The sequence below is a fragment of the Balaenoptera acutorostrata genome, chromosome 10 (assembly GCF_949987535.1).
Source record: "Balaenoptera acutorostrata chromosome 10, mBalAcu1.1, whole genome shotgun sequence".
NCBI classification, from domain to species: domain Eukaryota; kingdom Metazoa; phylum Chordata; class Mammalia; order Artiodactyla; family Balaenopteridae; genus Balaenoptera; species Balaenoptera acutorostrata.
In genome coordinates this window covers 78,374,844-78,401,862 of record NC_080073.1, presented here as the reverse complement: position 1 = coordinate 78,401,862, position 27,019 = coordinate 78,374,844, and the positions used below count along the sequence as shown (strand labels likewise).

General features: G+C 43.4%; 1 protein-coding gene across 1 annotated transcript in view; it reads left to right on the top strand.

The window, feature by feature from the left end:
• TNFRSF21 (TNF receptor superfamily member 21) overlaps positions 1–27,019 on the top strand; it is a 65,043-nt gene that overhangs the window by 15,849 nt on the left and 22,175 nt on the right. Inside the window, exons 2-4 of the mRNA XM_007193848.2 lie at positions 2,171–2,822; positions 4,371–4,865; positions 22,714–22,979. Of these exons, the coding sequence (XP_007193910.2) occupies positions 2,171–2,822; positions 4,371–4,865; positions 22,714–22,979 (1,413 nt within the window). The remainder of the gene's footprint in view (positions 1–2,170; positions 2,823–4,370; positions 4,866–22,713; positions 22,980–27,019) is intronic.

Here is a 27,019-nt window from a genome sequence, read left to right as displayed (position 1 = left end):
TCTGGGTGTCTAGGAATGGTTGTAAAGGCTTCATAGAGAAGGTGGAACTTGATAAACAATCACAGACACTTTGAAGGTTAGAGCTGAATACAACCTAGTCCAACCTGATAATTTTGCAAGCATGTAAAACCAGGTCCAACTGATCTTAAGGCAGAGTCCGGACAAGAACACAAGTCCTCTGTTCTCTAAATCTTTGCCCAGGTATTCTTTGTATTTCAGGTCTGGTGCTCTTGTAGGCTGAAAATACGTATCTAGTAGATTCATAAAGAGGAGAAGGAGTGAGAGGTTCCTAGTTAGGGGTTGTGTGGAGACTTCTTTGGTCCTTGAAGAAAGGGGTTCTCAAAAGACTGTGAGAGCAGCATGCTTGTAGCTGTCATTTGGGATGAGAAGGAAAGAAAAGGGAAACTGGGGTGTGGAGTGGGAAGGGAAGGAGGCGACTACAGGTTATAGAAAGACGCATGCATACACTGACACATGGACAGAGAAGCAATCTACGTGTCCTCGTTAGGAAGAATCTCTAAATTCTTTACCATGCGCATGTTCAAAGACATATCCATACTGTTGAAGAGAACTTGACCATTATAAAGAAGGAAGTACCTATGTGTTCAGACATGGAACGATTTCAGTGATGCAGTATTAGAAGGTGAACAAAAGCAAGTCACAGAATGGTGGGTATGGCCTGTCCCCTTTATATATGTAAACCAAAACCAAACCCAAAGTAGCTGAACTGGCCAACTGAAAGCGTGTATGTGTGTTTTATGAGTAAATGCTCAGAAAATGGTCTGGAACGGTGCACACCAAAATGAACAGTGCGTTTCTCTGGGGGTGGGTGGATTTGAGCAGAGACTTAAACATTTCACTCTGTTTCATAATTATTAAAATTGTTACAAGAATGTTTATTTTTGTTATAAAAATAATAATTAAAAAAGAGCAATATTAAAACAATAAAAAGTGCCAGGTTGGGTGAGAGGCAGAGGGAAGGGCTCTGACCGTGGAACTGGGCTGTCTCAGAATCATAGGTGATTAGAGCCCGAGGAGGCCCGTCGTGGTTCAGGAGGTCTAAAACTTAGTTGGGGATGAGAATCACTTGGAAAGCTTAACAAGCAAACCAAACCAAACCAAAACAGATTCCTGGCCACACTGCAGAGCCACATGATCTCAGGTGATGGGCTGGGGATGTGGATTTCTAAAAAAACTTCTCAGGTAATTTTGATGCTGGGTTTGAGGCCCGAGTCTTTGTTTGAAGCTTTGATTTAGTTTCCCTGCCTCTGTGTCAAGGAGAGAAGTAAGGATCTCGATCAGGGAGAACCAGCCTCAGGTTTTCTGGCTCCTGCTCTCCTGAACTTTTCTCAGTGACTGTGTCTCTCGATTCAGGTGTTTTCCCTAACATCAGATTTTCGGTATCATCTAAATTTGTCTTTACATTTCATAGGGAACATTCTTAAATACTGTTTTTGAACTTGACTGCCCTCCTCCCCAAGCTTTGTGCTTGGGCTCCTAGGCGGCTGCAGGTTGACTGTGGCCTTCGGAGGCTCAACACACAGGATGTGCATTAATTCCATTATTTAAAGCTCGTTAAGAATGCCAAGGGCCTGCCTCTGTTTTACAAAATACAAGCAAAAAACATTTACCTTTGTCCATTGGTTAACTCCAACCGGGTCCCCTGTTATGGAAGTAGCCGCTCAAATATTTGCCATCCTGCTTCTCAGCTGACTTGTCCTGGTATCAAGAAATGGCCACGCAACATTTGAGTCATAGAAGGAGGACACTATTCAGCAAGTTATTTTCCTCGTGCATTAGGATTTTGACTTCTGTGTAGCATTTTTAATACGAGTCCCAAAGTGCTTTCACATTCATAGTCTCCATTGATTTTACAATCAGTTCGAGAGGTACTGTCAGCTTCATTTTACAGCTGGAAAAAAAAGGAAGCTGAGGCAAAGGTCAGGCAACAAAACCAAAGCTTCACAGCCGGGTCAGGCCCCCGTACGGAACTGGGGTCTGTTTCTCTCTCTGTTACGTTGCAGCCGCAGTGTTAAAAGGGTACAGAACGGCTCAGACCTGTCATGGGAATGATGATGGTGGGGTTGGGACTCTTCCATCCTTTCTCCTCCTCTTCCCGTGTAACACCTTCTTGGTTTTTGTCCCCCCACCTGCTTTTTCTTTCTTTCAGCTTGGATTCCTCAGTACCACCAGGGCTCAGCCGGAACAGAAGGCCCCAAGTCTCATTGGCAAATACCACCATGTCGACCGTGTCACCGGCCAGGTGCTTACCTGTGACAAGTGTCCGGCAGGAACCTATGTGTCTGAGCACTGTACCAACACAAGCCTGCGTGTCTGCAGCAGCTGCCCCATGGGGACCTTTACCAGACACGAGAATGGCATTGAGAAATGCCACGGGTGTAGTCAGCCGTGCCCCTGGCCGATGATTGAGAAATTACCTTGTGCTGCCTTGACTGACCGAGAATGCACTTGCCCACCTGGCATGTTCCAGTCAAATGGTACCTGCGCCCCCCACACGGCGTGCCCTGTGGGTTGGGGGGTGCGGAAGAAGGGGACAGAGATGGAGGACGTACGGTGTAAGCAGTGTGCTCGGGGGACCTTCTCTGATGTGCCTTCCAGTGTGATGAGATGCAGATCATACACAGACTGTCTGAGTCAGAACCTGGTGGTGATCAGGCTGGGGACCCAGGAGGCAGACAACGTCTGTGGCACGCTCCCGCCCCTCTCCAGCACCACCCCTCCTTCCCCTGGCACAACCAGCCTTTCCCGCCCTGAGCACGTGGAACCCCACGAAGTCCCTTCCTCCACTTATGTTCCCAAAGGTAACTTAACCTCATGAGTTATGTATGTGAGGAAGGCTTTGTGCCCCGTGGAGGTACCGAGAATGGGCTGGGACCCAGGATGTTTTCTCCATCTGGTCTATTCCAAAGTCACCCCTTGAAGAAAGGGCTTGCGTTTTGTGGCTATTTAAAGTCTAGCTTCTTTGGACCTGTTAGAAACATTGAGACTCAGAAGTTATCTATCGGGGGGAGCAAGTATCTGAGAACTAGGTGACATCAAGCTAGAAAATAAAAGCTGAGAGAAACAAGGTCAGCGTGTGGCCTTATGGAAGTCACTGAACTTCTCCAGGCCTTGGTTGCAAACTTGTCAATCATATGACACCATAAATGAGTGTTTTAGCTGTTTTAAGGTCCCTTCTAGATTAAAAGTTTTCCAACACCCAGTCAATCCTCGGGGGAGACACAGCCCGAAGGTCAGAAGGAGAAGGGGAGAAAAATACCATGACATCTGGAAGGGAGGGATGAATGTTGGATCTGAGGTGGGCCAGAAAAGGAAAGTAAGGCAGAAGCTTCAGGAAACAAGTACATCCGTGTCACGTTGAAGGTAACTAGCATTCACATCTAGAAAAGAATTTCTTTTTTTCAAAGGACTTTATATCCTCCATTAAGTATATCCCAGTTTTCCTCAGAATTCATTTTGAACCTCAGGCAAGAATAACATTGTTTTTATTTTCAAATCCTTTTTGATTAAATTTAATTTTCATGAGATGACAGCCAATGTGAGCTGCGCCTTCCAGCAGACTCTCACGTGTGGTTACGTTTGACCTTCCTGATGACTCCATAAGGAGGGCCTTCTCACAACTGCCAGTTGAAATGAAGAAACAGCCTCAGAGAGATCCCGTGACCTGCCCAGGTTTCCTCAGGGCTTGATTCAGGCCACGTCCCGTCTCTTGGGACTCAAATTCCCAGACTTTCACTCCTTAATAGAGAATGCTTGTGGAAGCTTCTCTGAAAGCAGTCCACTAAGCTGCCTGCCCAAATCTTGTTCCTCTTATCACTAGCACATACTAAGCAAGTCTTGCCTTATTTTATTCACTGACCTGTCTCACCAAACTTTTCACTAGTCAAACTTAGATTGGAGTTCGAGCTCTTTTCTTTATTTTAGTCATATTCTCCATTTTACCACTGCATCATGAAATAGCCAACTGGTGGGAGAGTAGCAATAAAGAAACTAAAGGACAAAGGAATCCAATTGGAACTAGTTTTCTGAATAATCAAAACAATTAAGGGTTGACCCAGTACGTGCAGCACAGGAGAAGCTGCTGTGAAACTCAGACACTGGATCCCTGAGGATGCCCTTGGTTTTGACATGAGGAAGTGAGTTTAGCTGTTAAGCTGAGTTTTTACCTTCTACATAAAGGTGCTGTCAGGGTCTTTATGAAAATATACAATGCCATTTATTCTTAAGCTCCAAAGGTCATCCTTCCTTGGATTACCTGGCCTGGTTTGGAGATGACTAGGAAGAGGAGGGAATGTATAGAGCCCCACATATAGAAAAGCTCTTCCCCCCTCCTTACTCTTTTTTTCTAGGCATGAACTCAACAGAATCCAACTCTTCTGCCTCTGTTAGACCAAAGGTGCCGAGTGGCATCCAGGAAGGGACAGTCCCTGAGAACACAAGCTCAGCGAAGGGGGAGGAAGGCATGAACAAGACCCTCCCAAACCTCCAGGTAGTCAACCACCAGCAAGGCCCCCACCACAGACACATCCTGAAGCTGCTGCCATCCATGGAGGCCACTGGGGGCGAGAAGTCCAGCACGCCCATCAAAGGCCTCAAGAGGGGCCATCCCAGGCAGAACCCGCACAAGCATTTCGACATCAACGAGCATCTGCCGTGGATGATCGTGCTTTTCCTGCTGCTGGTGCTCGTGGTGATAGTGGTGTGCAGTATCCGGAAAAGCTCGAGGACTCTGAAGAAGGGGCCCCGGCAGGATCCCAGCACCATTGTGGAAAAGGCGGGGCTCAAGAAATCCATGACCCCCACCCAGAACCGGGAGAAGTGGATCTACTACTGCAATGGCCACGGTGAGCCTCCCATCTTTTTCCCTCCCTTCCAGATCCCCCGCCTCTCCCTCCCTAGTCCCTGTGGGCGGAAGGAATGGGAAATGCAAAGTTTCTGGAATCTCCTTTGAATACCAAGTGCTGTTTGATCTCTCCTTGTGTGGTCAGCATTCGACATAATATGTTCAGAGAGAATAACTCCTCTGCCACCTGTTCCCATGGCACATTTAGAGGACAGTGTTTTGGCATCAGAGATGACGTGAGAGTGACCTTTAGGGACTTTGTTCGACCTTGTCATTTGACAAGTGAGGGAATCAAGTTCAGAGAGGTTTGGCCGCGTTGACCCAGGGGAGTCTTTTGTTTGGGACAGATGGGACTGAATCCCTATCTCCTGACTTTGGAGCCCTTGCTTCTTCACAGGAGACTGCTCAGAAAATTGAGGGAGGAAAAAAAAACAACGTGTCTTAAATTTGCCTTTTTGAATTTGAACCTTGCTTTTAGGTTCCTATCACTTTTCTCACATGTACTTTTTCCCCCTTATATTTTTAGGATCCCATTTCTATCAGGAAGATAGAAAGGTCTTTTGGGTTTTAGACATTCAAAGCTTAGTATATCGGTTATCATCTGAGGCTGGGCCCTATATCTTTTACCTAGTTGTCAGTGTGTGTGGATACAGGCTGGACTATTTCAGTTCTTCCTCTTTTGAGGGCAAAAAATAGCTTATAGAACTTGTCCTAGCAGCTAAGTGTGATCTGAAGACTACAGTTTTCGGACTATGGCAGTAACGTCCCTTTCTTTAATATTAAATGATATTTCAGCTCAAAGTTTTGATAATCCCATTTGGGATCGTTTTCCTTAAAGATAAAGGGGTAAGCTTAACTTCCTAAAAGGTGGTTTGACCTTTTGTATTGAGTCTTAAAAATGTTTATACTCTTTGGCCCAGCAATTCTATTTTTGTGAATCTATCATAAAGATATAAACCAGAAATACTAAAAAAAAATTTAAGCACAAAGATCTTGAGCTTTTAATTCAGCATTATTTATAATAAATAAAAACTGGAAATACTCAAAGGGCTGGTTTTAGGGAAATGGCTATGTAAATTATGGCATATCTATATAGTAGAATATTATGTTGACACTGAAGATTTTATTATGAAGTTTTTTATTTTTTTACCCATGACATAGGAAAATGTTTATACTAGGCTAAAGAAAAAAAAAAAATGGGAAAAAAAAAGCTCCACACTACACACTTTATAGAATATTATCCTAGTTCTCTTAAAATTTGGGAATAAAGACTGAAGGAAATATGCCAAAATGACAATGATGTTTCTTCCAGTTTGGTGGGATTTGGTGAGATTTATGTGGATTTATTTCCTTCTTTATTAGTTTTCTGTCTTTTTCCCAAATTTTCTATAATAAGTACATGCTACTTTTATAATCAGAAATGTAGAGAAAGTTTTAAAAAACAACTCATTTTGCTTCTTTTTGCTGATTTATATGAACGATCAAACCAAGTGAAAGTCAGACTGGGGTGAACCCCCGACTTGGGATGAACCTATACAGACTTGAATAAAACAACCCTTTGCAGGCAACCAGCTGGGCAAGGGAGGCTCCAGTTCTTCCTCCTTTTTAATAAAAAATTTTAATTTGGATATAATCTCAAACGTATGGAAAAATTACAAAAATAGTACAAAGAATATCTATATACCTGTGCCCAGATTGACCTATTGTTAACATTTTGCCCTTTTGCATTATCATTTGCTTTCTTTCTATAAAAATATAAATTTTATATTATAAAATGTGCCATGTAGAATAATCTATGTTATATATAATGTTATATAATGTTACATAGTACACAGTATATAGCATGTATATGCACATATATACAGACATAAAATAATTTTTCTGAACCATTTTATGACCATTTATGCCTAGATTCTTCAGTATGTATTTCCTAACAGTAAGGATATTCTCTTAAAAAACTAGCACAGTTTTCAACTTCAGTAAATTTAACATGGATACCATATTTTAATTTGCTGTCCATATTCCATAGTTGTCAGTTGACCCAGTAAGGCCCTTGATAGACAGCATACTTTTTCCTCTGGTATAGGATCCTGCCTAGGATCCGATATTTCATTAAATTGTCCTTTAAGGTGGCCAGGCAGAACACTTCTTCTAATATATCTAATTAGCAGAAAACAGTGTTCACATTGTTCTTAATTATGTAAATATTTGGAATTCTCCTCTTATTTCATTTTATTTTTTAATAAATTTATTTATTTATTTATTTTATTTTTGGCTGCGTGAGTCTTCGTTGCTACGCGCGGGCTTTCTCTAGTTGTGGCGAGCGGAGGCTACTCTTCGTTGCGGTGCGCGGGCTTCTCACTGTGGTGTCCTCTCCTGTTGCGGAGCATGGGCTCTAGGCACGCAGGCTTCAGTATTTGCAGCACGCGGGCTCAGTAGTTGTAACTCGAGGGCTCTAGACCACAGGCTCAGTAGCTGTGGCACACGGGCTTAGTTGCCTCGGGGCATGTGGGATCTTCCCGGACCAGGGATCGAACCCCTGTCCCCTGCATTGGCAGGCAGATTCTCAACCACTGCGCCACCAGGGAAGTCCTCACTTTGTGAAAGAAGCGACTCCATTCCTTTAGTAGCTGGATTTATAGAGTAGATTATGGTCAGCTATAGTTCTAAACTCTTGCAGTGCAGTTTTCAGAACTCTTGAGAACACAGGGAGTTGTAGAAGTAAATCTGGTCCAGCAGCAGAAAGCAATTTAATACAATGATCTTAGGCATTCTTATGGCCACTGTAACCTTGTAAACTACTATGTCTGTGTCCTTGAAACAATCTTATTTTGTAGAAAGAATGGAAGTGCCAAATCAAACAAAACCTGACCCTACCTTCCGAGAAAGCAGTATTTCAGCAATACACTTTTCCAACTAAATCACAGTCCTCTCACTCAGATGTTATTATCTCTTCCAGTAGTTTAACGTTTTTCCCCCGGGATTTTGCATTGGGAAGTTTATGTTTAAGGTGTTTTTTTAAGGAAGGTCTGTTTCCAAATTGCTATTCTCAAAGGTACACCCAGGTAAAATCCCATAACAAAGAGAGGTTCTGTTTCAGAAAAACCATTCCAGGTGCCCGGAGAGGCCTCTGGAAACAATACCTTGTTGATCTGATTGCAGTGAGTTCTGGGCAGCAGATAATCCTGTATAATAAGATCGTTTTCTGGTCCTTGTCCATTTCACACTGAATTGTTCAAGAGGATGAGGGTGGGGATAAAATCGCCTAGTCCTGTGTATTCTGTATAAGAGGTGGTGTAGGACCTCACTTAACCCTTACCCACCTTAAGCAGGTGGTGCTGTGCTCCTGAATGCCATGTAGACCCCCAGCACTGTGAAGCCAGGCCAGTGGTTCCCATCTTTCTCACCAACAGGAGCCTCTTCTTTTGGTTCCACTCACCCCTCTCTGCCTTCCATGGGTTTATGGTTTTAAAGTTGAACTCCACAAAACTGCTACCCTACTTCCATGGAATCCTAGTGTTGGAAACACAGGACGAGACCTTATGTGGCCAGGAGGATGGGAGACTGCGGGGCTGTGGCATTTTGTATGTTTCCTTCCTTTCTGGAGTCATAGCAGTTTTCTGTTGGTAGATTGGGACTGTACTGTGGTTTCCTGTAATATGTCCTTTTCAGCAGCAGGAATTGAATGTCCATTCAGAATTTATTTAAGAGTTTATTACCAGGTCCAAGTAACATCAAGATGTAAGTCTACTGTTAATGCTTAATGTGCCATGTTTTTGTCTTTTTTTTTTGGGCTGTGTTGGGTCTTTGTTGCTGTGCACAGGCTTTCTCTAGTTGTGGCGAACAGGGGCTACTCTTTGTTGCAGTGCGCGGGCTTCTCATTGCGGTGGCTTCTCTTGTTGGAAACACGGGCTGTAGGCGTGCGGGCTTCAGTAGTCGTGGCCCGCGGGCTCAGCAGTTGTGGCTCGCGGGCTCTGTAGTTGTGGCTTGCAGGCTCTAGAGTGCAGGCTCAGTAGTTGTGGCGCACAGGCTTAGTTGCTCCGCGGCATGTGAGATCTTCCCAGACCAGGGCTCGAACCCATGTCCCCTGCATTGGCAGGAGGGCTCCTAACCATTTTGCCACCAGGGAAGTCCCTTTTTGTCATTTTTAAAAACTTTAGTTCTTTTGATAACATAACCCAAGCATAATGGGGCAAGTGGGGGTCCAAAATGTTCAACTTAAAGATTAATGTGGGTTCATGCTATTTGGGAAGTTACACGGAAAACAATATTTCTTGTCTGATCGGTTTGGAAACAAAAAGGACCATAGTAAGGAGAGTGACACTTAGCGTGTACACACTGGCCATCCATTGCACTGAGAAAGTCTCAAATGATCTTAAAACAGTCACCTCATTCACTTCGTTAGGATTATGGATCATACAGAACAGTGGTCCTGTCCCAGTTAAGGACAGAGATGGCTTGAGAACGGGAGCCATTGCCGTTTCTAATATGGGTCTTTGCTGTTGACTTTCCTTGCTTTGTTCCTCTCCTCCCTTCTGCCTTCCCCACTTCTCTCTCTTCCTATTTGTGACCTGTAACTATTTGTGTTAAGTATGAAGCTGGGTTCCCAGCAGCCCCGTTGCCCTTGGGATTTTGAGGGGACGTTTGGAAGGCAGGTGAGGCGTGGAAATTGCCCTGAAATACTTGAGGAGGAGCTTCTGGATAGTGAGAAAGAGAGCAAAAAACGGGCAGTGTCTCTCGTCAATCGCATTCCCTTTTTCTTTCAGACTTCAGGCTATGAAGAAACATGAGGGGAGAAAAGGTTGAGAGACAAAGGAATTGGATTTACGTTGTTTAAACTGCACTTAGTTCTGATGAGCACATTCGTAGTCCTGGATCTCAGGGAGATCGGAAGCATTTGACAGGGACAGTAATCCTTCCCTGTGTAGTTTCTTAAAGCACGTGTTATATAAAGACAGCATCTCCTTTCAGTGGACTGCAAAAGGGATTGTGAAGGCAGCTGGCGGATGTTTTCTCAAGCAGACCGTTTTGTACCTGCAGCAGCAAAAAGGCAAAGGGCTCATTCTGTAGAACGAGATACTAAGATGCTATTTCTTTTTTTTTTAATTTTTAAATTTAAAAAAAATTTAAATTGGAGTATAGTTGATTTACAATGTTGTGTTAGTTTCTGGTACAGCAAAGTGATTTGGTTATATCTATCTATCTATCTATCTATCTATCAATCTATCTATCTATATTCTTTCTTAGATTCTTTTCCATTATAGGTTATTATAAGGTATTGAATATAGTTCCCTGTGCTATATATTAGGTCCTGTAGTAGTCTGTATCTGTTAAACCCAAAATCCTAGTTTATCCCTCCCTCACCCTTTCCTCTTTGGTAACCATAACTTTGTTTCCTATGTCTGTGAGTCTGTTTCTGTTTGGTAAATAAGTTCATTAGTTCATTTGTATCATTTTTTTAGATTTCACATATCAGTGATATTATACGGTATTTGTCTTTCTCTGTGTGACTTGCTTCACTTAGTATGATCATCTCTAGGTCCATCCATGTTTTTGCATAACTTTGACGTCCCAATCTGTACCTAAAGACTGTTCTTAGGGAAAACAGTGCTGCTTAAAGAACAGGATAGAATTGGCTTAGTGCACTTACTTAAAAGGTTCAGATATTGTCCTGGCACTGAGCTCTATTTTAGATCTTGAGTTTCTGGTAATATATTTTTTAATTTCTTCCATCCTTTCCCCCATCCACAACTCACTGCTCAAGCAAAGTAAAACCCGACATCATCCTGCCTTACCCAGCAAACAAGCAGAAACAAATCCCCTCCCATCTCTCTTGTCTTTAGGTTTTACTCAGTAACGACCACGTTCTCAGTTCTGGGTCCTTACAAATTCCAACAATAGGCTGCGAATAAATGCTTCCTTCTTTAGGATTGGCCCAGTGTGGGAGAAGTGGTTTTTATTGGGGCTTATGAAGCAAAACCATCCCCCAGTTTCACAACTCTGCAGACTTCATCCTCTTCCGAGGGGAAGCAGTAAGATGCAATTGAATTGTAAGAGTGGAATTGTGATTGTGTTTCTCTTATAAATATTTCCCCGAAGTTGCAGGGTTGGTTAGGGACAGATGCTGAGTAACTGAAATCTGTGCCTTGGATGTATTTGAACAACATCAATATACTCTTCAATCAGGTTTCAGGAATGACATAACATTTCGCCTGAATTATTAAAACCACCATAAGCAGTGTTGAGAAATGAAGAACGAATGAAGTGCATTAGGAATTCAATAATAAGTACTTTTCCACTTTACATTTTTCTAAAGTGAGATTAGGGAGTGTTTGCTACCACCCACATAGGCAAGATCTTGAGGTGATTTTGGGGTGCAAAAGATGGAATAAACTGTGACTTGCTAATATAATTTTCTAACCTTATGAGAAAGGTTTCTGCTACCATTAAGTTTTCCTTTTTTTTTTAAAGATTTACTGATTGATTGATTGCTATGTTGGGTCTTCGTTTCTGTGCTAGGGCTTTCTCTAGTTGCGGCAAGCAGGGGCCACTCCTCATCGCGGTGCGCAGGCCTCTCACTATCGCGGCCTCTCTTGTTGCGGAGCACAGGCTCCAGACGCACAGGCTCAGTAATTGTGGCTCACGGGCCTAGTTGCTCCGCGGCATGTGGGATCTTCCCACACCAGGGCTCGAACCCGTGTCCCCTGCATTAGCAGGCAGATTCTCAACCACTGCGCCACCAGGGAAGCCCAACCATTAAGTTTTCATTGTCTACTTTTCTTTAACAAAGACTTGTATCATGCTTACTGAATGCCATATGCTGTTCTAAGCAATTTTTATAAATATTAACTTAATTTTCTTGACCATATGAGGTAGACAACTATCATCACCATTTTGCAGGTGGGAAAACTGAGGTACAGAGAATCGCTTGCCCGAGGTCACACAGCTACAAAGGGGCAGTGCTAGGCTTTAAACTCAGACACTGATCTGACTCTGGACACTGCCCCTTGATTCTTAGAATCTGGATTTATTTTTCTGGTTCTTGGAATCTGGATTTTAATTTTTCCAATGTTAGAAATTTCTAGTTTCTATCGTTGATTTTTTTAAATTGTGCTCAATCAAGAAAAATTTATTTCCCTTAGCAAAACCCAGCTTGTTCTGAAATAAAACAACTGAAAAATTGTCACCAGTAATGAGTTTTCCTCCATAGAAGTCACCCCGATTTCCTCCTTTTCACTGTTTTCTTGGATTGCTTGAAATGGAAAAATTCTAAAGCCAGATACCCAATGGCTGAAGGCTCTGAGGGCTGTTTGAAAACATAAAGACTGTTTCAGATAAGTCAGAGGTGATGGAGTCGTGCTAATCGTGCTAATCGGAACTCACATCTGTTGAACTTGGGGGTAGTTTTCTCAGCCCCAGACAGCAGCAGCTGCAACCAAAGAAACTCTCCTTCCTTTGCCAAAAGGCTCCTGGACTCCAAATTCCAGACAGTCATCCTGTCTTGTCAGCCCAAATTTCCTACGGGAAGTAGACTTGAAGTATAAACACCGGGAAGCCGGGCTGAAGGGAGCAGATTATTCCATTTAAGAGGTTGCTGTGCCCTTGCTCTGCCCCCAGGGCCGTAGTCATTTTCGGGGAGCAGGCAGGAACAGGCACGCTGTTCTCCATCCTCCGCTCCCCAACCCCGGTCTTTGCCACCTTTGCTTCCCGTAATGCTGCTTCCAGCCGGATGGCACCTTTCGGTTGAACCTCTAGGATGTTTGAGAATTATAAAGCACGCACAACCGCTGCAGGAGAAAAGCCTCTGATTGCGACAGCCTCAAAAGCATTATCTCATGCACAGAGTCAAGGAAAGTGTGGCCTTTGCCCTTGGAAGGCTGTTGTCCTCCCCAGGCCCACCCACCAATGGCTTCTTCCTCTAGGCTTTAGAGGACAGGTATTTATGTTTTAAATGTATATTTTATTCTCTAATTTATCGAACAGCTTTTGAATTTAAGCTGTTTGGGACACTGAAAAATACATAAGCATCTTCCCCACGTAGGGCTAAAATACAAGTAGAAAAGAAAATCCTTACAGATGAGTGTCCTTGAATCAACCTGGTCAGGTATTACGTAAGCAGATTTTGCAGAGAAGGAAGAATTTCTCTAATTCTGTTGATTGTTCTTCACGAGTAATTGGTCGTTACCCTTGCAGCGTCTGAACAGAATTTGACGTACTAGGTTGTTGATGGTATGTCAGATTGTAAAAATTAGGTGGGTTCAGGTTTATAAATTAAAAAAAATAATAGTTCTTACTATATTTCGTCAAATCTAAGACACCACTGATTGTGAGACGCACCATTATTTTATATACCACTAAGGAAAAAAGCACACTGCCACCAAGCTATGGAAAGGCATTGGTTAAAAACATATATATCACTTACACGTGGAATCTAAAACACCGATACAAATGAACTTATCTCCAAAATAGAATTAGACTCACAGATTTGGAGAACAAACTTGTGGTTACCAAAGGGGGAGGGAGTTGGGGAGGGGCGAACTGGGAATTTGGGATTAACAGGTACACGCTACTGTATATAAAATAGATAACCAACAAGGACCTACTACTGTATAGCACAGGGAACTATATTCAATATCTTGTAATAACCTATAAGGGAAAAGAATCTGAAAAAGAATACCTATCTATCCATCTATCTATATCTGAATCACTTTGCTGTATACCTGGAACACTGTAAATCAACGATACTTCAGTTTTTAAAAAGTGCATTTAGATGTTTTAGCACCTCTAAAATATGGTAGCAATGTTTTAGCCCCAGTCTTGCCTCTTTTTCACATAGTCTGACAGCACGATTCTAACTGCATTGTTCAATTCTGAGTTTTCCTCTACGGCCTATTCGGTCCCCTGGTTCCCTTCTTCCTGAAACACTTCCTTCCTTTGGCTTCCTGGACTCCATCCTCTCTTGCTCTCCTCCCACCTCTCCGGCTGTTCCTTCTCCAGCTCCTTGGCTAGTTCCTCCTCTTGGACCCCACCTCTGAATAATGGAGAGCCCCAGGGCTCAGGACTCACCCCTCTTTTCTACCCGCACACACCCCTTCCCTGGGTGACCCATGGCTTTAAATGCCATCTATCTGCTGCTAATTCCCAAGTGCATCGACCCAGCCTGGATCTTGTACCTGAACTCAACATACAGATAGCCTCCCACCTGCCTGATGGACCCAGATGTCCAACAGGCACCTCCCACTTAAGATGTGAAAACCTGAATCCCGCATCAGTTACCCAGCGCAGAAAATGGCTCCTCTGGCCTTCCCGCTGCTCCAAGCAAAACCTTAGCAGAGTCCTTAACTCCTTTCCTGCTTTCTCACCCCATATTTGAGCCATTAGCCAATCCAATCAGCAGTACCTTCAAAACAGATGCAGAAGGCCACCATTTGCCCTCATTTCCACAGCCACCACCCTGGCCCAAGGCACTGTCACCTCCCTCCTGGATCATTGCCATGGCCTCTGGACTGGTTGCTCCACTTCTGCCTGTGCCCCTTTGAGTTTATTCTTTTCACAACGGCCGGAGTGATCCTGTCCAATGTAAGTCACATCGCCGCGGTCCTGTCCTCGAAAAGTCAAAATCCCCAGTGACTTTTCACTGCACGCAGAGCGGCAGCCTGAAGGCCCAGTGCAACCTGTACTCCCCTCCTGGCCATCCGTATCCGGCCTCTGACGCCCACCACCCTTCCCATCGCTCATTGTTGCAGCCACACTGGCCTTCCTGCCCTCCTCGTACATGCCAGCACCCTCCCTCCCTTTGTACCCGCTGTTGCCTCCGCAGGACTTGCTCCCTCACCTCCATTAGGGCTTGATTCCAACGTTAGCTCAGTGGAACCTTCTTTGAGATATCAGGGAGAAGGCCCCGTATCTAAATTTGCAGCCCTGCCCCTCGGTCCCCTTCCCCTGCCGTCTTTCACTCCTTCGCACTCCTGGCTGTGCAGCGTATGGAATATTTTATTACTTCCCGCGTTCCCCAACAGAATGCAGACTTCACCAGGAAAAAGGATTTTGTGTTGCCTCGTTCGCTGCCACGTCCCCAATGCCCAGAATCGTGTCTGGTGCTCAGTAAGGACTCAGTACATTTTCATTACATGAATAAACGAACGGCTTCATACAGAGGCTAAGACAGGGAGGAAGAGGGCATTTTTTGTTTTGTGTTGTTTTGTTTTCCTCCTGGAATGAAAGAAAAGGTTATTAGTTTTGTCCTCACAGCCTCAGTGAAATGTATATCTTCCATCTGGAAATGGAAATTTATATCTTCCATTCCTACTGCTTTGATAGAGTTTGCCCTTGGTAAACAGTTCTTCCATTAACCGCGAGACCTTTGCACGGTGGTTTTTAGCGGCTCCCGCGATTCATCTGAGCTTGTAATGATTGTCCATTGAACCTTCAACAAGATACTGATGAATTCAGCTTTGGAAATCACTTTTGGGGTTTCAAATGAAATCTAAACAGTTCCTCCAACTTTTTACCCCCATAGGGAAGGAGTATTTTTAACCTGGGGCAAACCAAGTTCCTGGCGTGGATGAAGCAGTTTCCTGTGTGATGCTTTGGGAGTGATCACTTTCGATATAGCGTGTTTTTTGTCTTTTGTTTTTGTTTTTGGTCACGCGGGATCTTAGTTCCTTGACCAGGGATCGAACCCGTGCCCCCTACAGTGGAATTGCAGAGTCTTAAACACTGGACCACCAGGGAAGTCCTGATATAGCATGTTTTAACCATCCTATGACATGCTGGTTACTGCAAAAAAAACCATGCACATGTGGGGTTGTTGCTTTTAGGAGCATTTACTATGTTATCAGGCCAGACAGACCGTGGCCTGGATAGCTTATCTCTGGAGGAGGTTTCCGCCATGGTGGGACCTCTTTGCCTCGTGAGCTCTGGGCCCTGACATGGATTCAGTGGACGGCCCTCAATGGGAAGAGGGCGCCAGCAGAGGGAGAGGTTATTGCACAACAGCTGGGTTCCTGTGCCAGGAAGCCCGCGTTTCCCCCATTGGCAGCCACACGTGGGCCTTCCTTCTTGTCATCATAGAGACTGTAGATCTGGCAGGGCTACACAGCAAGGATGTGATAGCATTTGGTCCTTCTCATTCTCAGGGACTTAAGTTACAGGGCTAATGGGATAACAGATGGTGGGGAGGAGTTTCAGGCAAGAGGGGAGGGATGTAAAAAGGCTCTCATTCATTCATTCATTCACTCATTCAGTCAGAGATATTCATTGTACTTTGTTATGTGCTAGGCTCCTGGAGTAGCTGGGGATAATGGTGTTCGAAGCAGACATGGGGCTCGGGCAGAAGGTGGCCAGAAAAGGCATCTCTGAGGACATGACCATTGTACAGGGAAGACCATCATGGCATGCTAAAGCCAGACTTTTATTCACATTTGTGAACTTGACTTACAAGTTGTTGTTCTGTACAATTGTTTTATGTGTCGTGTCCATCTTTGCCCTTGTGTCTGCAGTTGGCAAGCCTGGGGTCACAGCACTTGCCGATGAAGGGCATGTTTGGGGTCAGGCTGTTGGTAGCAGGGAAGTCGTTTTGAGCTCATATGGCCTGTTTTCGACATGTGTGTCTCAGGAGACTCTGTGTGTGTGTGTGTGTGTGTGTGTGTGTGTGTGTGTGTAAACCAGCAGACCAGCACAGGGATAGCTGTGGAGTCATCTGTCGCGGGAGGAGTTTGTGTACTAATTGCCTCCATGGGAGTTTTCTCATTATTTGTTCTCACCCCCCCCACCCCCGCCATTTCTTTTCCTAGCAGAATAATGATAACTGCCATGACATTTAACAAGGATGGGAGATGCAGTGGGAATACCTGAATCTTTTAAATGATGAGAATGTGGTACCAGCAAAAAGCTTATAAACACATTCGCCTCTTCGATGTACCCATTCTGTACGAAATATGGTTGTACAGCATGAAATCCAGAGGGCTGTGTCATGGGGTCCAGACGGCCTTTGTTTCCTCCAGTTCTGTCGTCACCGTCCTTCATACCTCTTCCAGGGAAGGCTTTACCATGGCTTCTTAATGATGCACTCATTTCAGATATTTATCTCCAAAAGGAAGGAGCGTTAATACCTTCTCTTGTAAAGGTCAATTCAGGTTCGTATTAAAAGAGGAGGAACTTTTTTTGCATACTGATGTTGACATTGAGCCTCCGATGAGGGTTGTCACCCAGATTATATCTGATTCAGGGTTTTATAATGCATGGGAGAATGCCATGTCTTCCACGATAACCCAACTGCTCACCTCGTGCCTCTTCCTTGAGCTCCCTCACATCGGAGCTGGGCAGAGTCCGCTCATTCGGAAGAACCGCCCGAGTCCTGTTGTGATGTCCTGTGTGTGGCAGGGGGGGCAGTGTTGACCTCTCACGTGTGCCTTTCTGTGGGTGGTGCCCCTCTTGTGCAGTGGTGCCCCTTCGGACATATACTGATGAGGTTCTGAAAAAACCCAGGAGGCGAGGATGCTGGTGCCCGGCTTCATTGTTCAGCGCCTGTGGTCCTGGTGCTAAAACCCATGTCTATGCAGAACTCCTCCCGCCTGTCAGCTTCGTTGCCCCAGTGACTCTTGTCCAGAACTGGAGGGGACAGAGGAAGGAGAAGCAAGGTGCTTTACGGGTTTAATACTTGACCCCATACATCTCCTTACCCAGCCTATGAGATAAGAGGTGGTATTTTCATTTTACTGATGAGGACACTGAAATCTTAGAGGTCATTTGCCCAAGGTCACGCAACTAACAAGTCATGGAGTTTGAAACTGTATCTTGGGATTAGCAAGTTTATGATCTTTCTACTACCTGCACCTTAAAAGTCACAAGCCGTTTCCCTGGTGTCAGGACCACCTTCTCAGACACAGCCCCTGGCAGGTACAGCCCCTGGTTTATAGGGCTTGGCTGCTTCATGACTTCTTTGGAAACTTCAGCCATTTTCCAGAGCTCCAGGACCTGCCATCACAAGAAAATCGAAGTTAAGCTCGTTGCCTATCAATCAGCACTTCCATGGGTTGACGGTTGTATTGCTTTTCAACCTAAGAAAAAAGAGATTTGGCATCATGCTAAACAAGTTAGATTAATTCAACACATGGTGACTATCTCCATTCTAGATGAAAATTATCGGAACGCTGATGGACAGATGACCAGGGCACCCAGCCACGCAGAGATTTGGTCTCTATTTTACTATCATTTCACATTGAGATTAATCATTGGGGTAGGAACTTTCATTTTGGGAGCTTTGTGTGTGTTTGTGTTTCTTTTAACACAATGCTTTTCTAAATCTTTTTGCCGTTTAACAGTCTAGCTATGGTCTCTTTAAATTGCTACAGTTTCAGGGGTTGGAGAACTATAGCACATGGGTTCATGTGTACTGCTTATGGCTGCTGTCACCTAACAACAGAGTTGAGAACTTGCAACAGAGACTGTATGGTTCTCAAAGCCTAAAATATTTTTTCTTGCCCTGTATAGAAAAAGCTTGCTGAAACTTCCTTTTTTTCAAAAAAAAGGGTACCATAGTTTTAAAGGAAAGAACTACACTTGCTAGCCCTAAAGAAAAACTTTCCAAGCATCTGCTTGGTCAGTAATAACAGGCCAGGAAGAAGCACACACACCATCGTCTATGCCGAGTGCATTCATATGTGGACTATGCCCTAGAAGCATAATTCCAGCGAATAGCAATGTTCCTCTGCGATACCATATTCCCTATTAACCACAACAGAGGTACCACTAACTAGCTGGGCAACCTTGAATTAGTCACTAACCTTTCTACATGAGATTCCTCACCAATAAAATTAAACATTTAAAAAATTATGTATCCCACATCATAGTATGTATAGGTATAAAGTATATGTAAATATATGTCTATATATGTGTGTTATATATATGTATGTAGCTTTAAATGGAATAATAACATAAATATCAAATACAATCATAAAATAAAAAGAAGACCCATTTCCCCACCATCCAGCTTAGGAAATTGAACCTCGGGAATACCTTTGAAGTCCCCTCTGTGTCCCTGTCCAGTAGTGGACAGCTAACGTACCCCCCTCCCTCCCCAACGGTAGCTATCTCAATTTAGTTTAATCATTCTACTGCTTTTCCCTATAGTTGTATTGTTTAGTTTTGCCTGAAACTTGTTTTCTAAAGGAAGAGCACTTTCAGATCCCATCAAATTTTGTGCTTCATCAGTGTGACTTCATTTTCTTGGTGCTAAACTCTTTGTCTGAAAATCTCCCAAGGGCTTTCAGTCCAGCAAAACAAAGTTAACACACAGTGGCTGCCCCACAAATACTCTTGAAATATTCTGCAGGTTTTTCTTTTCCCTTTGGTGGTGATAGTGGGGTCGGGGCAGGGTACACCAAAGTCGTGGGCTAGTTCAGACTGGTCTTCCCTCCTGCTGCTGTGGTTTGTGATACTGTGCTAGGCTGAGAGGCTGGGATCTCCGGAGGTAGTGGTTGTCTCTGACATCTTAGTATTTATCAGCTCCGAAGTGGGAGGGGCCCGTGGTGAGGAACCTTGTTGATCCAGGCTGGCTCACATAAGTTGACTCCATGTTTACACAGTAAAAGAATAAGGTGAAACCTGATTCGTGGACCTAAAATTTAGCTTCTTGTCAATTTTAGTTGAAGGAAAATCTCATTGCACCCATTCTTCATGTTTTCCTTTTTTTAAAAAAAATTTTGTGGCAGAAAAAAAGTATAAATACTGGCTTTTGGAAGAAGGAGCTATTGTTCAGCGTAAGCCTTTTAAACTCTGTAATTACTCTATAAAGCCTGTGTGTTTCCATCAGAAATGCATTTAGTCTTAAGTTGTAGTGCCCAGTGTATGGAACATTTATAATGATGGGGTACTTCCAAAAATAAATCCACTCTATAGAAAATGTTAATCAGCTCATTCCCAGGGACCATACTGAGTATCTCCATTGTACAAATGAGGAAATGAACATGACAGTTAGTGGTCTGCCCAAAGCCACACTGTCACTGGCACTACGAAGATTTAAGCAAAGGGCCCACATACAAGAAAACACAGTCATGTTTCCATGTAAGACACTGTGGGCCTTCGTTAACTTGACCTAAATTAAGATTCAGGGGCTAAGAAGCCTTTTGGTGTTTGGAAGAATCGACCACACCAACCGCAAAGAGCTGGCTTGCTCCTGAAAGTTACCTGCGGGGTTTTAAATAAGACATGTTTTTTTTTTTGAGGTGTCTGTTTGCTTGAAATCAGAAGCTCTGTATCTAGCTAAACTTTGCTATGAAAACTGAAAAGCAGAGGGTTCAAGTGTATTTCACACTGCCAGGGTAAATAGTGTGGGAAGTACAGTCGGGTCTCAATCTGTGGCATTCTACTTTTACAGTTGACAAGAAAGCAGCCTGCTACCAGGAACTTACTTTCCGAAACCATTTTCAGGGGGTTGGTTCAGGATGTACACGCAAGTCTTCCAAGTCCTCTGCTTCAGTGGGATTGCGTGGCAGAGGAAGGGTTTCCATGGAGGAAGCACAAATTCCTCCACTTACGAGGAAACTTCGGGAATTGTTATTGCTCTTTTCTCAGGCAAAAGTTGATAGCTCATTTTATAAATATTTTCCCCAACAACTGATTGAAGCAAAAAAGGTTTTTTTCTTTCCCTTCCGACTAACCTCTAGTTAATTGAAAAATTCAATTAACCATCACCGTAAGCTCCTCTTCTCTTCTTTTGCTTTCTTCCCCAAGTTTCACTTGGGAACTTGACTTCATTTTTTTTTTTTTCGCCTCGCCCCATGGCCTGTGGGATCTTAGTTCCCTGACCAGGGATCAAACCCGTACCCCTTGCAGTGGAAGCACAGAGTCCTAACCACTGGACCGCCAGGGAATTCCCCCCCCCCCCTTTTTTTTTTTGAGTAGTAAATGTTTTAAAGACTTTTTTTCAACTTTCCTTTTAAATTGAAGTGTAGTTGATTTACAGTGTTGTGTTAGTTTCTGGTGTATAGCAAAGTGATTCAGTTATACACATATATATTCTTTTTCAGATTGTTTTCCATTATAGTTTATTATAAGATACTGAGTATAGTTCCCTGTGCTATACAGTAGGACCTCGTTGTTTATCTATTTTATATATAGTAGTTTGTGTCTGCTAATCCAAAACTCCTAATTTATTCCTCCCTCACTCCCTTTCCCCTTTGGTAACCATAAGTTTGTTTTCCACATCTGTGAGTCTGTTTCTGTTTTGTAAATAAGTTCATTTGTGTCATATTTTAGATTCCACATATAAGTGGTATCACATGGTATTTGTCTTTCTCTGTCTCACTTCACTTAGTATGATAATCTCTAGGCCCGCCCATGTTGCTCAAATAACACTACGTCATTCTTTTTTTTTTTATTCGGCTGCACCGGGTCTTAGTTGCGGCAGACAGGCTCCTTAGTTGCAGCTCTTGGGCTCCTTAGTCACAGCTCATCAGCTCCTTAGTTGTGGCTTGTGAACTCTTAGTTGCGGCATGCATGGGGGATCTAGTTCCTTAACCAGGGATCAAACCCGGGCCCCCTCCACTGGGAGCTCGGAGTCTTATCCACTGCACCACCAGGGAAGTCCCTATTTCATTCTTTTTTATGGCTGAGTAGTATTCCATTGTGTATCCTCTTTGTTAGCTGTAACTAACTATAATAACTCTGGTATCTGGTACCTGGGTTTGTGAGTATGGCCTCATTCAAAGATATGGTATTGATTCAGAAGACTCATTCACCTGTTGTGATACCTACCAGAGCCCTTACTGTGGGGTTAGATATACACTCCATGGATAAATTTGGGAAAAGCCAATGTGTAATTGCAGAGAGAAGGTGCCTTAAAGAGGAAGACACCAAAGTGTGCCACTCAGGGAAAACCCCACCTCACAGAGGGTCGGTGCCAGGTGCTTATCCTGAGTTGTCAAATCCCAAGATTTGATTTTGGCATTTTCACCCTCTGTTCATCAGATCTGCGGATTGCAGACCCATGCTGATTGAGTTTATAAGTAACTGATGAGCCAGAATGACTCCATTTATAATATTACCCAGTGAGTTGGGTTCAAAACCCAACCCACCTACCTTTGTGATATTGGGCAAGTTGCTTGACTTTTCTGCTGTTTTTTTTTTTTCTTACCTGGGCAATTGGAATGTGAATGAGCGAATGCCTTCACATAATACCTGGAAGATAATAGCTATTGTTAGTATATTGTCATTTTGCTGTTGTCTTCATTGTTACTGTGCAAGTCAACTTTAGGAGACTGACTAATAGATCAGAAAGTTGCCTTTTGAGCATAGAATTTTAGAGCATGGGAAGTTAGAAGTTCTGAAGGAATGCCCCCATTGGGCTGGATCAGTTGGGAATTTCATCAGTTTGATATACTGGACACCATAGCCAGACTCTTACCACCCATTACCCAGACACCGCTGGATAAACTCCACTGCAGTTTGAACCTGTGGCTTACCTTTTCTAGATTTTATAAAGTTGCCACTTTTTTCATCTGAGAGTCTCTAATTTATTTGGTTCCAGTTTTTAGCAGTGATAAAGGAATCACTCTGAGTACTTTGTTTGGGTTTGACTTTCAAAATATTGTTTAGAGGCGATTTATTTTTCTTCCAGGTTGCTTCTTCTGGTTCCATGTTCTGGAAGTGACATTTGCAGGAGGGCACCTAACTAGTCTCCAGGATGGCCTGCGTGTGCAGTAGGAGGCACTGCATCCCTTTGACGGACGAGAGCCATGGGAAAGCATGCTTCTTTAAGTTCATTAAAACAGATTGGCCTTCTGTTGGCCTTCTAAAGACCTCACATATCTGTATTTGTGTTTTATTTTATTTTGTGTCTGGTATAGGTATTGACATCCTGAAGCTTGTAGCAGCCCAAGTGGGAAGCCAGTGGAAGGATATCTATCAGCTTCTGTGCAATGCCAGCGAGAGGGAGGTGGCCGCTTTCTCCAACGGGTACACGGCGGACCACGAGCGGGCCTACGCAGCGCTGCAGCACTGGACCATCCGGGGCCCCGAGGCCAGCCTAGCCCAGTTAATTAGCGCCCTGCGCCAGCACCGGCGCAACGATGTCGTGGAGAAGATCCGTGGCCTGATGGAAGATACAGCCCAGGTAATGCAGCCCGGATTGTCTGTCTTTCCCACTAACCTTTAGATCCCTGTGCTCCAGATTTTACCAGGTATATGTAATAAGGAGAAAGAACTGATAGTAGGTGTCTAGGTTCTCTCTCTCTGTCTCACTCACACACATACACCCCTCTTCTAGGGCAGTACTTCTCAATGGTTTTCCATTAATCATCTAGAGAACTTTTAAAAAATTTTGTTATTTGGACCCCACTGTAGACCAGTCACTGTAGAATCTCTAGGGACAGGACTAGGAACCAGTATTTTTAGGAATCAGTATTTTTTTTTTTTAATTTATTTATTTATTATTTTTAGCTGTGTGGGGTCTTCGTTTCTATGTGAGGGCTTTCTCTAGTCGCGTCGAGCGGGGGCCACTCTTCATCGCGGTGCGCGGGCCTCTCACTATCGCGGCCTCTCTTGTTGCAGAGCACAGGCTCCAGACGCACAGGCTCAGTAGTTGTGGCTCACGGGCCCAGTTGCTCCGTGGCATGTGGGATCTTCCCAGACCAGGGCTCGAACCCGCGTCCCCTGCATTGGCAGGCAGATTCTCAACCACTGCGCCACCAGGGAAGCCCAGGAATCAGTATTTTTAAAAGCTCTCCAAGTGATTCTAATGTGCAAAGTTGAGAATCTTTGCCTTTGGAGTGGATTCTGGCATCAGACTGTATGGCTAGATCTATTCCTTGTTACCCAATTTACAGTTTCATTTTGCATAACACTTTGAACAAAAATAAGAAGGAAGACTTTTTTCTATTCCCTTCCCCTTCCAGACGATATTTTCTGTGATGTGGTTTAAGAAGGCTCTGTCTTACCCCTGAGTACCCCCAAGGATGCAGGTGGCGCTGGCAGTATTTAGTAACAGGATTGATATTTCTCCTTGGGCTTGTCCAATCAGTGCCTCAGATGAAACTGAGGGGACCCCAGAGTGTGATTTATTTATAATCGTTGGTCCATGAGCCCTGGCTTTGGAGTCAGACAGCACTGGATAGGAATCCTGGCTCTGACACTTACTAGCTGGGTGACCAAGGGTACGTTACTTCAACTTTCTCTGCCTCTGTTCCCTCCCTTGTAAGCCAAGTTTATAAGGTTAATAAAAACTGGAAATAAAGTATATAAAATGCCTGACACATTGAAGGTGTTCTGCAAATCGTAGTTATGGTCATGATGTAACTCATTTTACTTAGCCTTTCCTTAATCATAAGGTGCTTCCCTGAAAGGCCATGAATTAAATACAAATTTGGCTATTGAATCATATTTCTTAGACTTCAATTGAAGTTTTGTAACGTGTTCCCAAAGGAAAAACGCTGCCCCTGAGACTTGATAAAACCCACTTAAAATTTAAAAGGCAATTCTGCCTGTGTTCTTTTCCAGTGGTCCAAACTCATTACCTAAAAGTGCAAGGGAGAGATTTTCCCCCGTCCACTCTAATCTACTATCATTCTGTACCACATTTGTGTATCAAGGGACTCAGTTTTATACATTTAAGAAGTCCAAGTGCCTTTATCTTTCTATACTAACAGTGTAATGTTTCTTCATTATTGAAATAAACATTCATCAGGTGGATCTTTTATCTAAGTGACTAGATAAAAGTTCATCGGTGCTAATTGACTCTGAAGGCAGTCTTTAAAGCCCCTGGTGTATTTTTAACTTTTTTGAAATGTGGAATTTCGGAAAAAAGATTTACTAATAGACTCGGGGGTAAATATTCAAAGGCACACACCAGTGTCTTGTGACTTTCTGCGAAACGATCTCAATTAAGTATGGTTCACAACTAAAACAAGGCTTTGAGTAGCTGGATTTGGGGAAAGGAGAGGGAGATGTTTGGCCCCCAATTGAGTAAAATGGCTGCAGTTCAAACAAAGGGACTCAAGAGGCAAAACATTATTGTGCTTACTTGGAGTGCTGGCTTTAAGGAAAGAACTGCTAGGGCGAGCAGTAGATTTGAAGAAGGATTTAGATGCTTGAGAATAAGCCACGGGATCGCCTTGATAATGCCTCCAAAAAAGAGAAAATGTAATTGATGCGATGTTTCTCAAAAAAGAGAAAATGTAATTGATGTCGCTTCAATGGAGTATTTAATAAGGTGGAAGGATGATCATGATGTCTTGTTAAGGGTTCAAAAGAAGGTTTCTCATTAGAAAAAACAAATATAAACATAGGAAAATGCATAAATGTTAATGTTATCTTATTAAATCTAGGTGGTTGAATTAGAAGTGATTTTTAAAAATTATTTTCTGTAATGAAAACATTACTTCTGTGGTTTAAAACATTTTTTTAAATGACAGCTGAAAGGGCCCACGAGGAAAGATAGGTAGGGCTTTGTTTTACCGTGCTGAATTGCAAGACGGAACCCTCCTCATTTTAATTGAGGAAGAGCAGACAGTGGTTTATGTGCCATCCATTCTTCTTGGGAGGACTGGCTGAGGTTTGCTATGTTGGGTCATATTTGCCTAAAACTTACTTTACTTTCGGGTTCTGCAGATCTGTCTCCTCTCTCTGTGTACACTCAGCAATCACTTAGAATTTGGGCCTAGTCTTTTTTTTTTTTTTTTAATTATTATTTATTTATTTATTTATTTTTGGCTGTGTTGGGTCTTCGTTTCTGTGTGAGGGCTTTCTCTAGTTGCGGCGAGCAGGGGCCACTCTTCATCGCGGTGCGCGGGCCTCTCACTATCGTGGCCTCTCTTGTTGCGGAGCACAGGCTCCAGACGCGCAGGCTCAGTAGTTATGGCTCACAGGCCCAGTTGCTCCGCGGCATGTGGGATCCTCCCAGACCAGGGCTCGACCCCGTGTCCCCTGCATCGGCAGGCAGATTCTCAACCACTGCGCCACCAGGGAAGCCCCTTGGGCCTAGTCTTTAAGGTACTTCTTAATGATGGTAATGATGGTAGTAGAGTATTGTCTATACCAAACGACGTTGGTATGTTTCTCTTATAGTTCCATTGAGTTTCATCAATGTTTATGGAGCACCTACTTTATTCCAGGCACTGTCCTAGGTGCTGGGAAAAGTGGGCTAAAGGTGCAGACTCCATGGAGGAGACTACATGTCAGGGAGAGTGATTATAGCAAAATTCACTGGGTCAATGAATAAGAAACCAAAACCCTTAGTCCCCGAGTGCCGAGCCCTTGTTCCTTTTAGTTTTTTTCCTTCCTCTTATCGCCTCCGTATACAAAAGATTCTAGTATCTATTTTTTGTTGTTTATTTTGTAAGAAACAGTGACATCAAGACATCTTGTAGCTTTCTCCTTGGTTCTGGTGTAGCCTGCATGTTAGGATGGAGGCTGAGAAGGCAGTATTAAGCTTCTTGTTCCATGTTTTAATCATGTCCATCATTGTCTGGCAGTGTTGTGGACCCAGCTCTTACTCTAATTTTAACAGCCAATGAGCATGGATTTCTGGCTGCCAGCTATTATTGATTGCACAGTTTGTTCATAGTTTATCTCTGAGACTTGTGGAGTCAAACAAGAGAATCAAAACGCAGGGGACATAATTGAGACCTAGTTTCCATTTTCTAGTGGATCTGTATTCTGTGTGTACGGTGGTACTGCTGACAATTTGAGACTTTGCCCCAGGAGTTAATGGGCTCTTAATATGCAAAAATGACTCCGTGTGTGTGTTTAAAATGGTTAATGTTTTTTCCTATTCATGAGCCTGAGAACACCTATGTTATGTTCCACGCAAAGGATTAGCCCTGGTGTTCCTTTTAGTTACCTCTGTCAGGAACAGCTGGTCCATTATTAACCATGGTGGCCTATTAGCCATTTTTGAGTTAAACACATCCAGAGTCTTACTTAAAAAAAAAAATTTATGCATAAAAAATTGTACAGTAAAATTTACTTTTTGGTGTACTGTTCTTTGCATTTTTTTTTAAAACAAATTTTTAGAGCAGGTTTAGGTTTAAAACAAAGTTGAGAGGGAGGTTACAGAGTTTCCTGTATACTCCCTCCCCTCACACATGCACAGGCTCACCCGTTATCAATCTCACTCACCAGAATAGTACAGTTTTACCAAGAGTGAACCTGCATTGA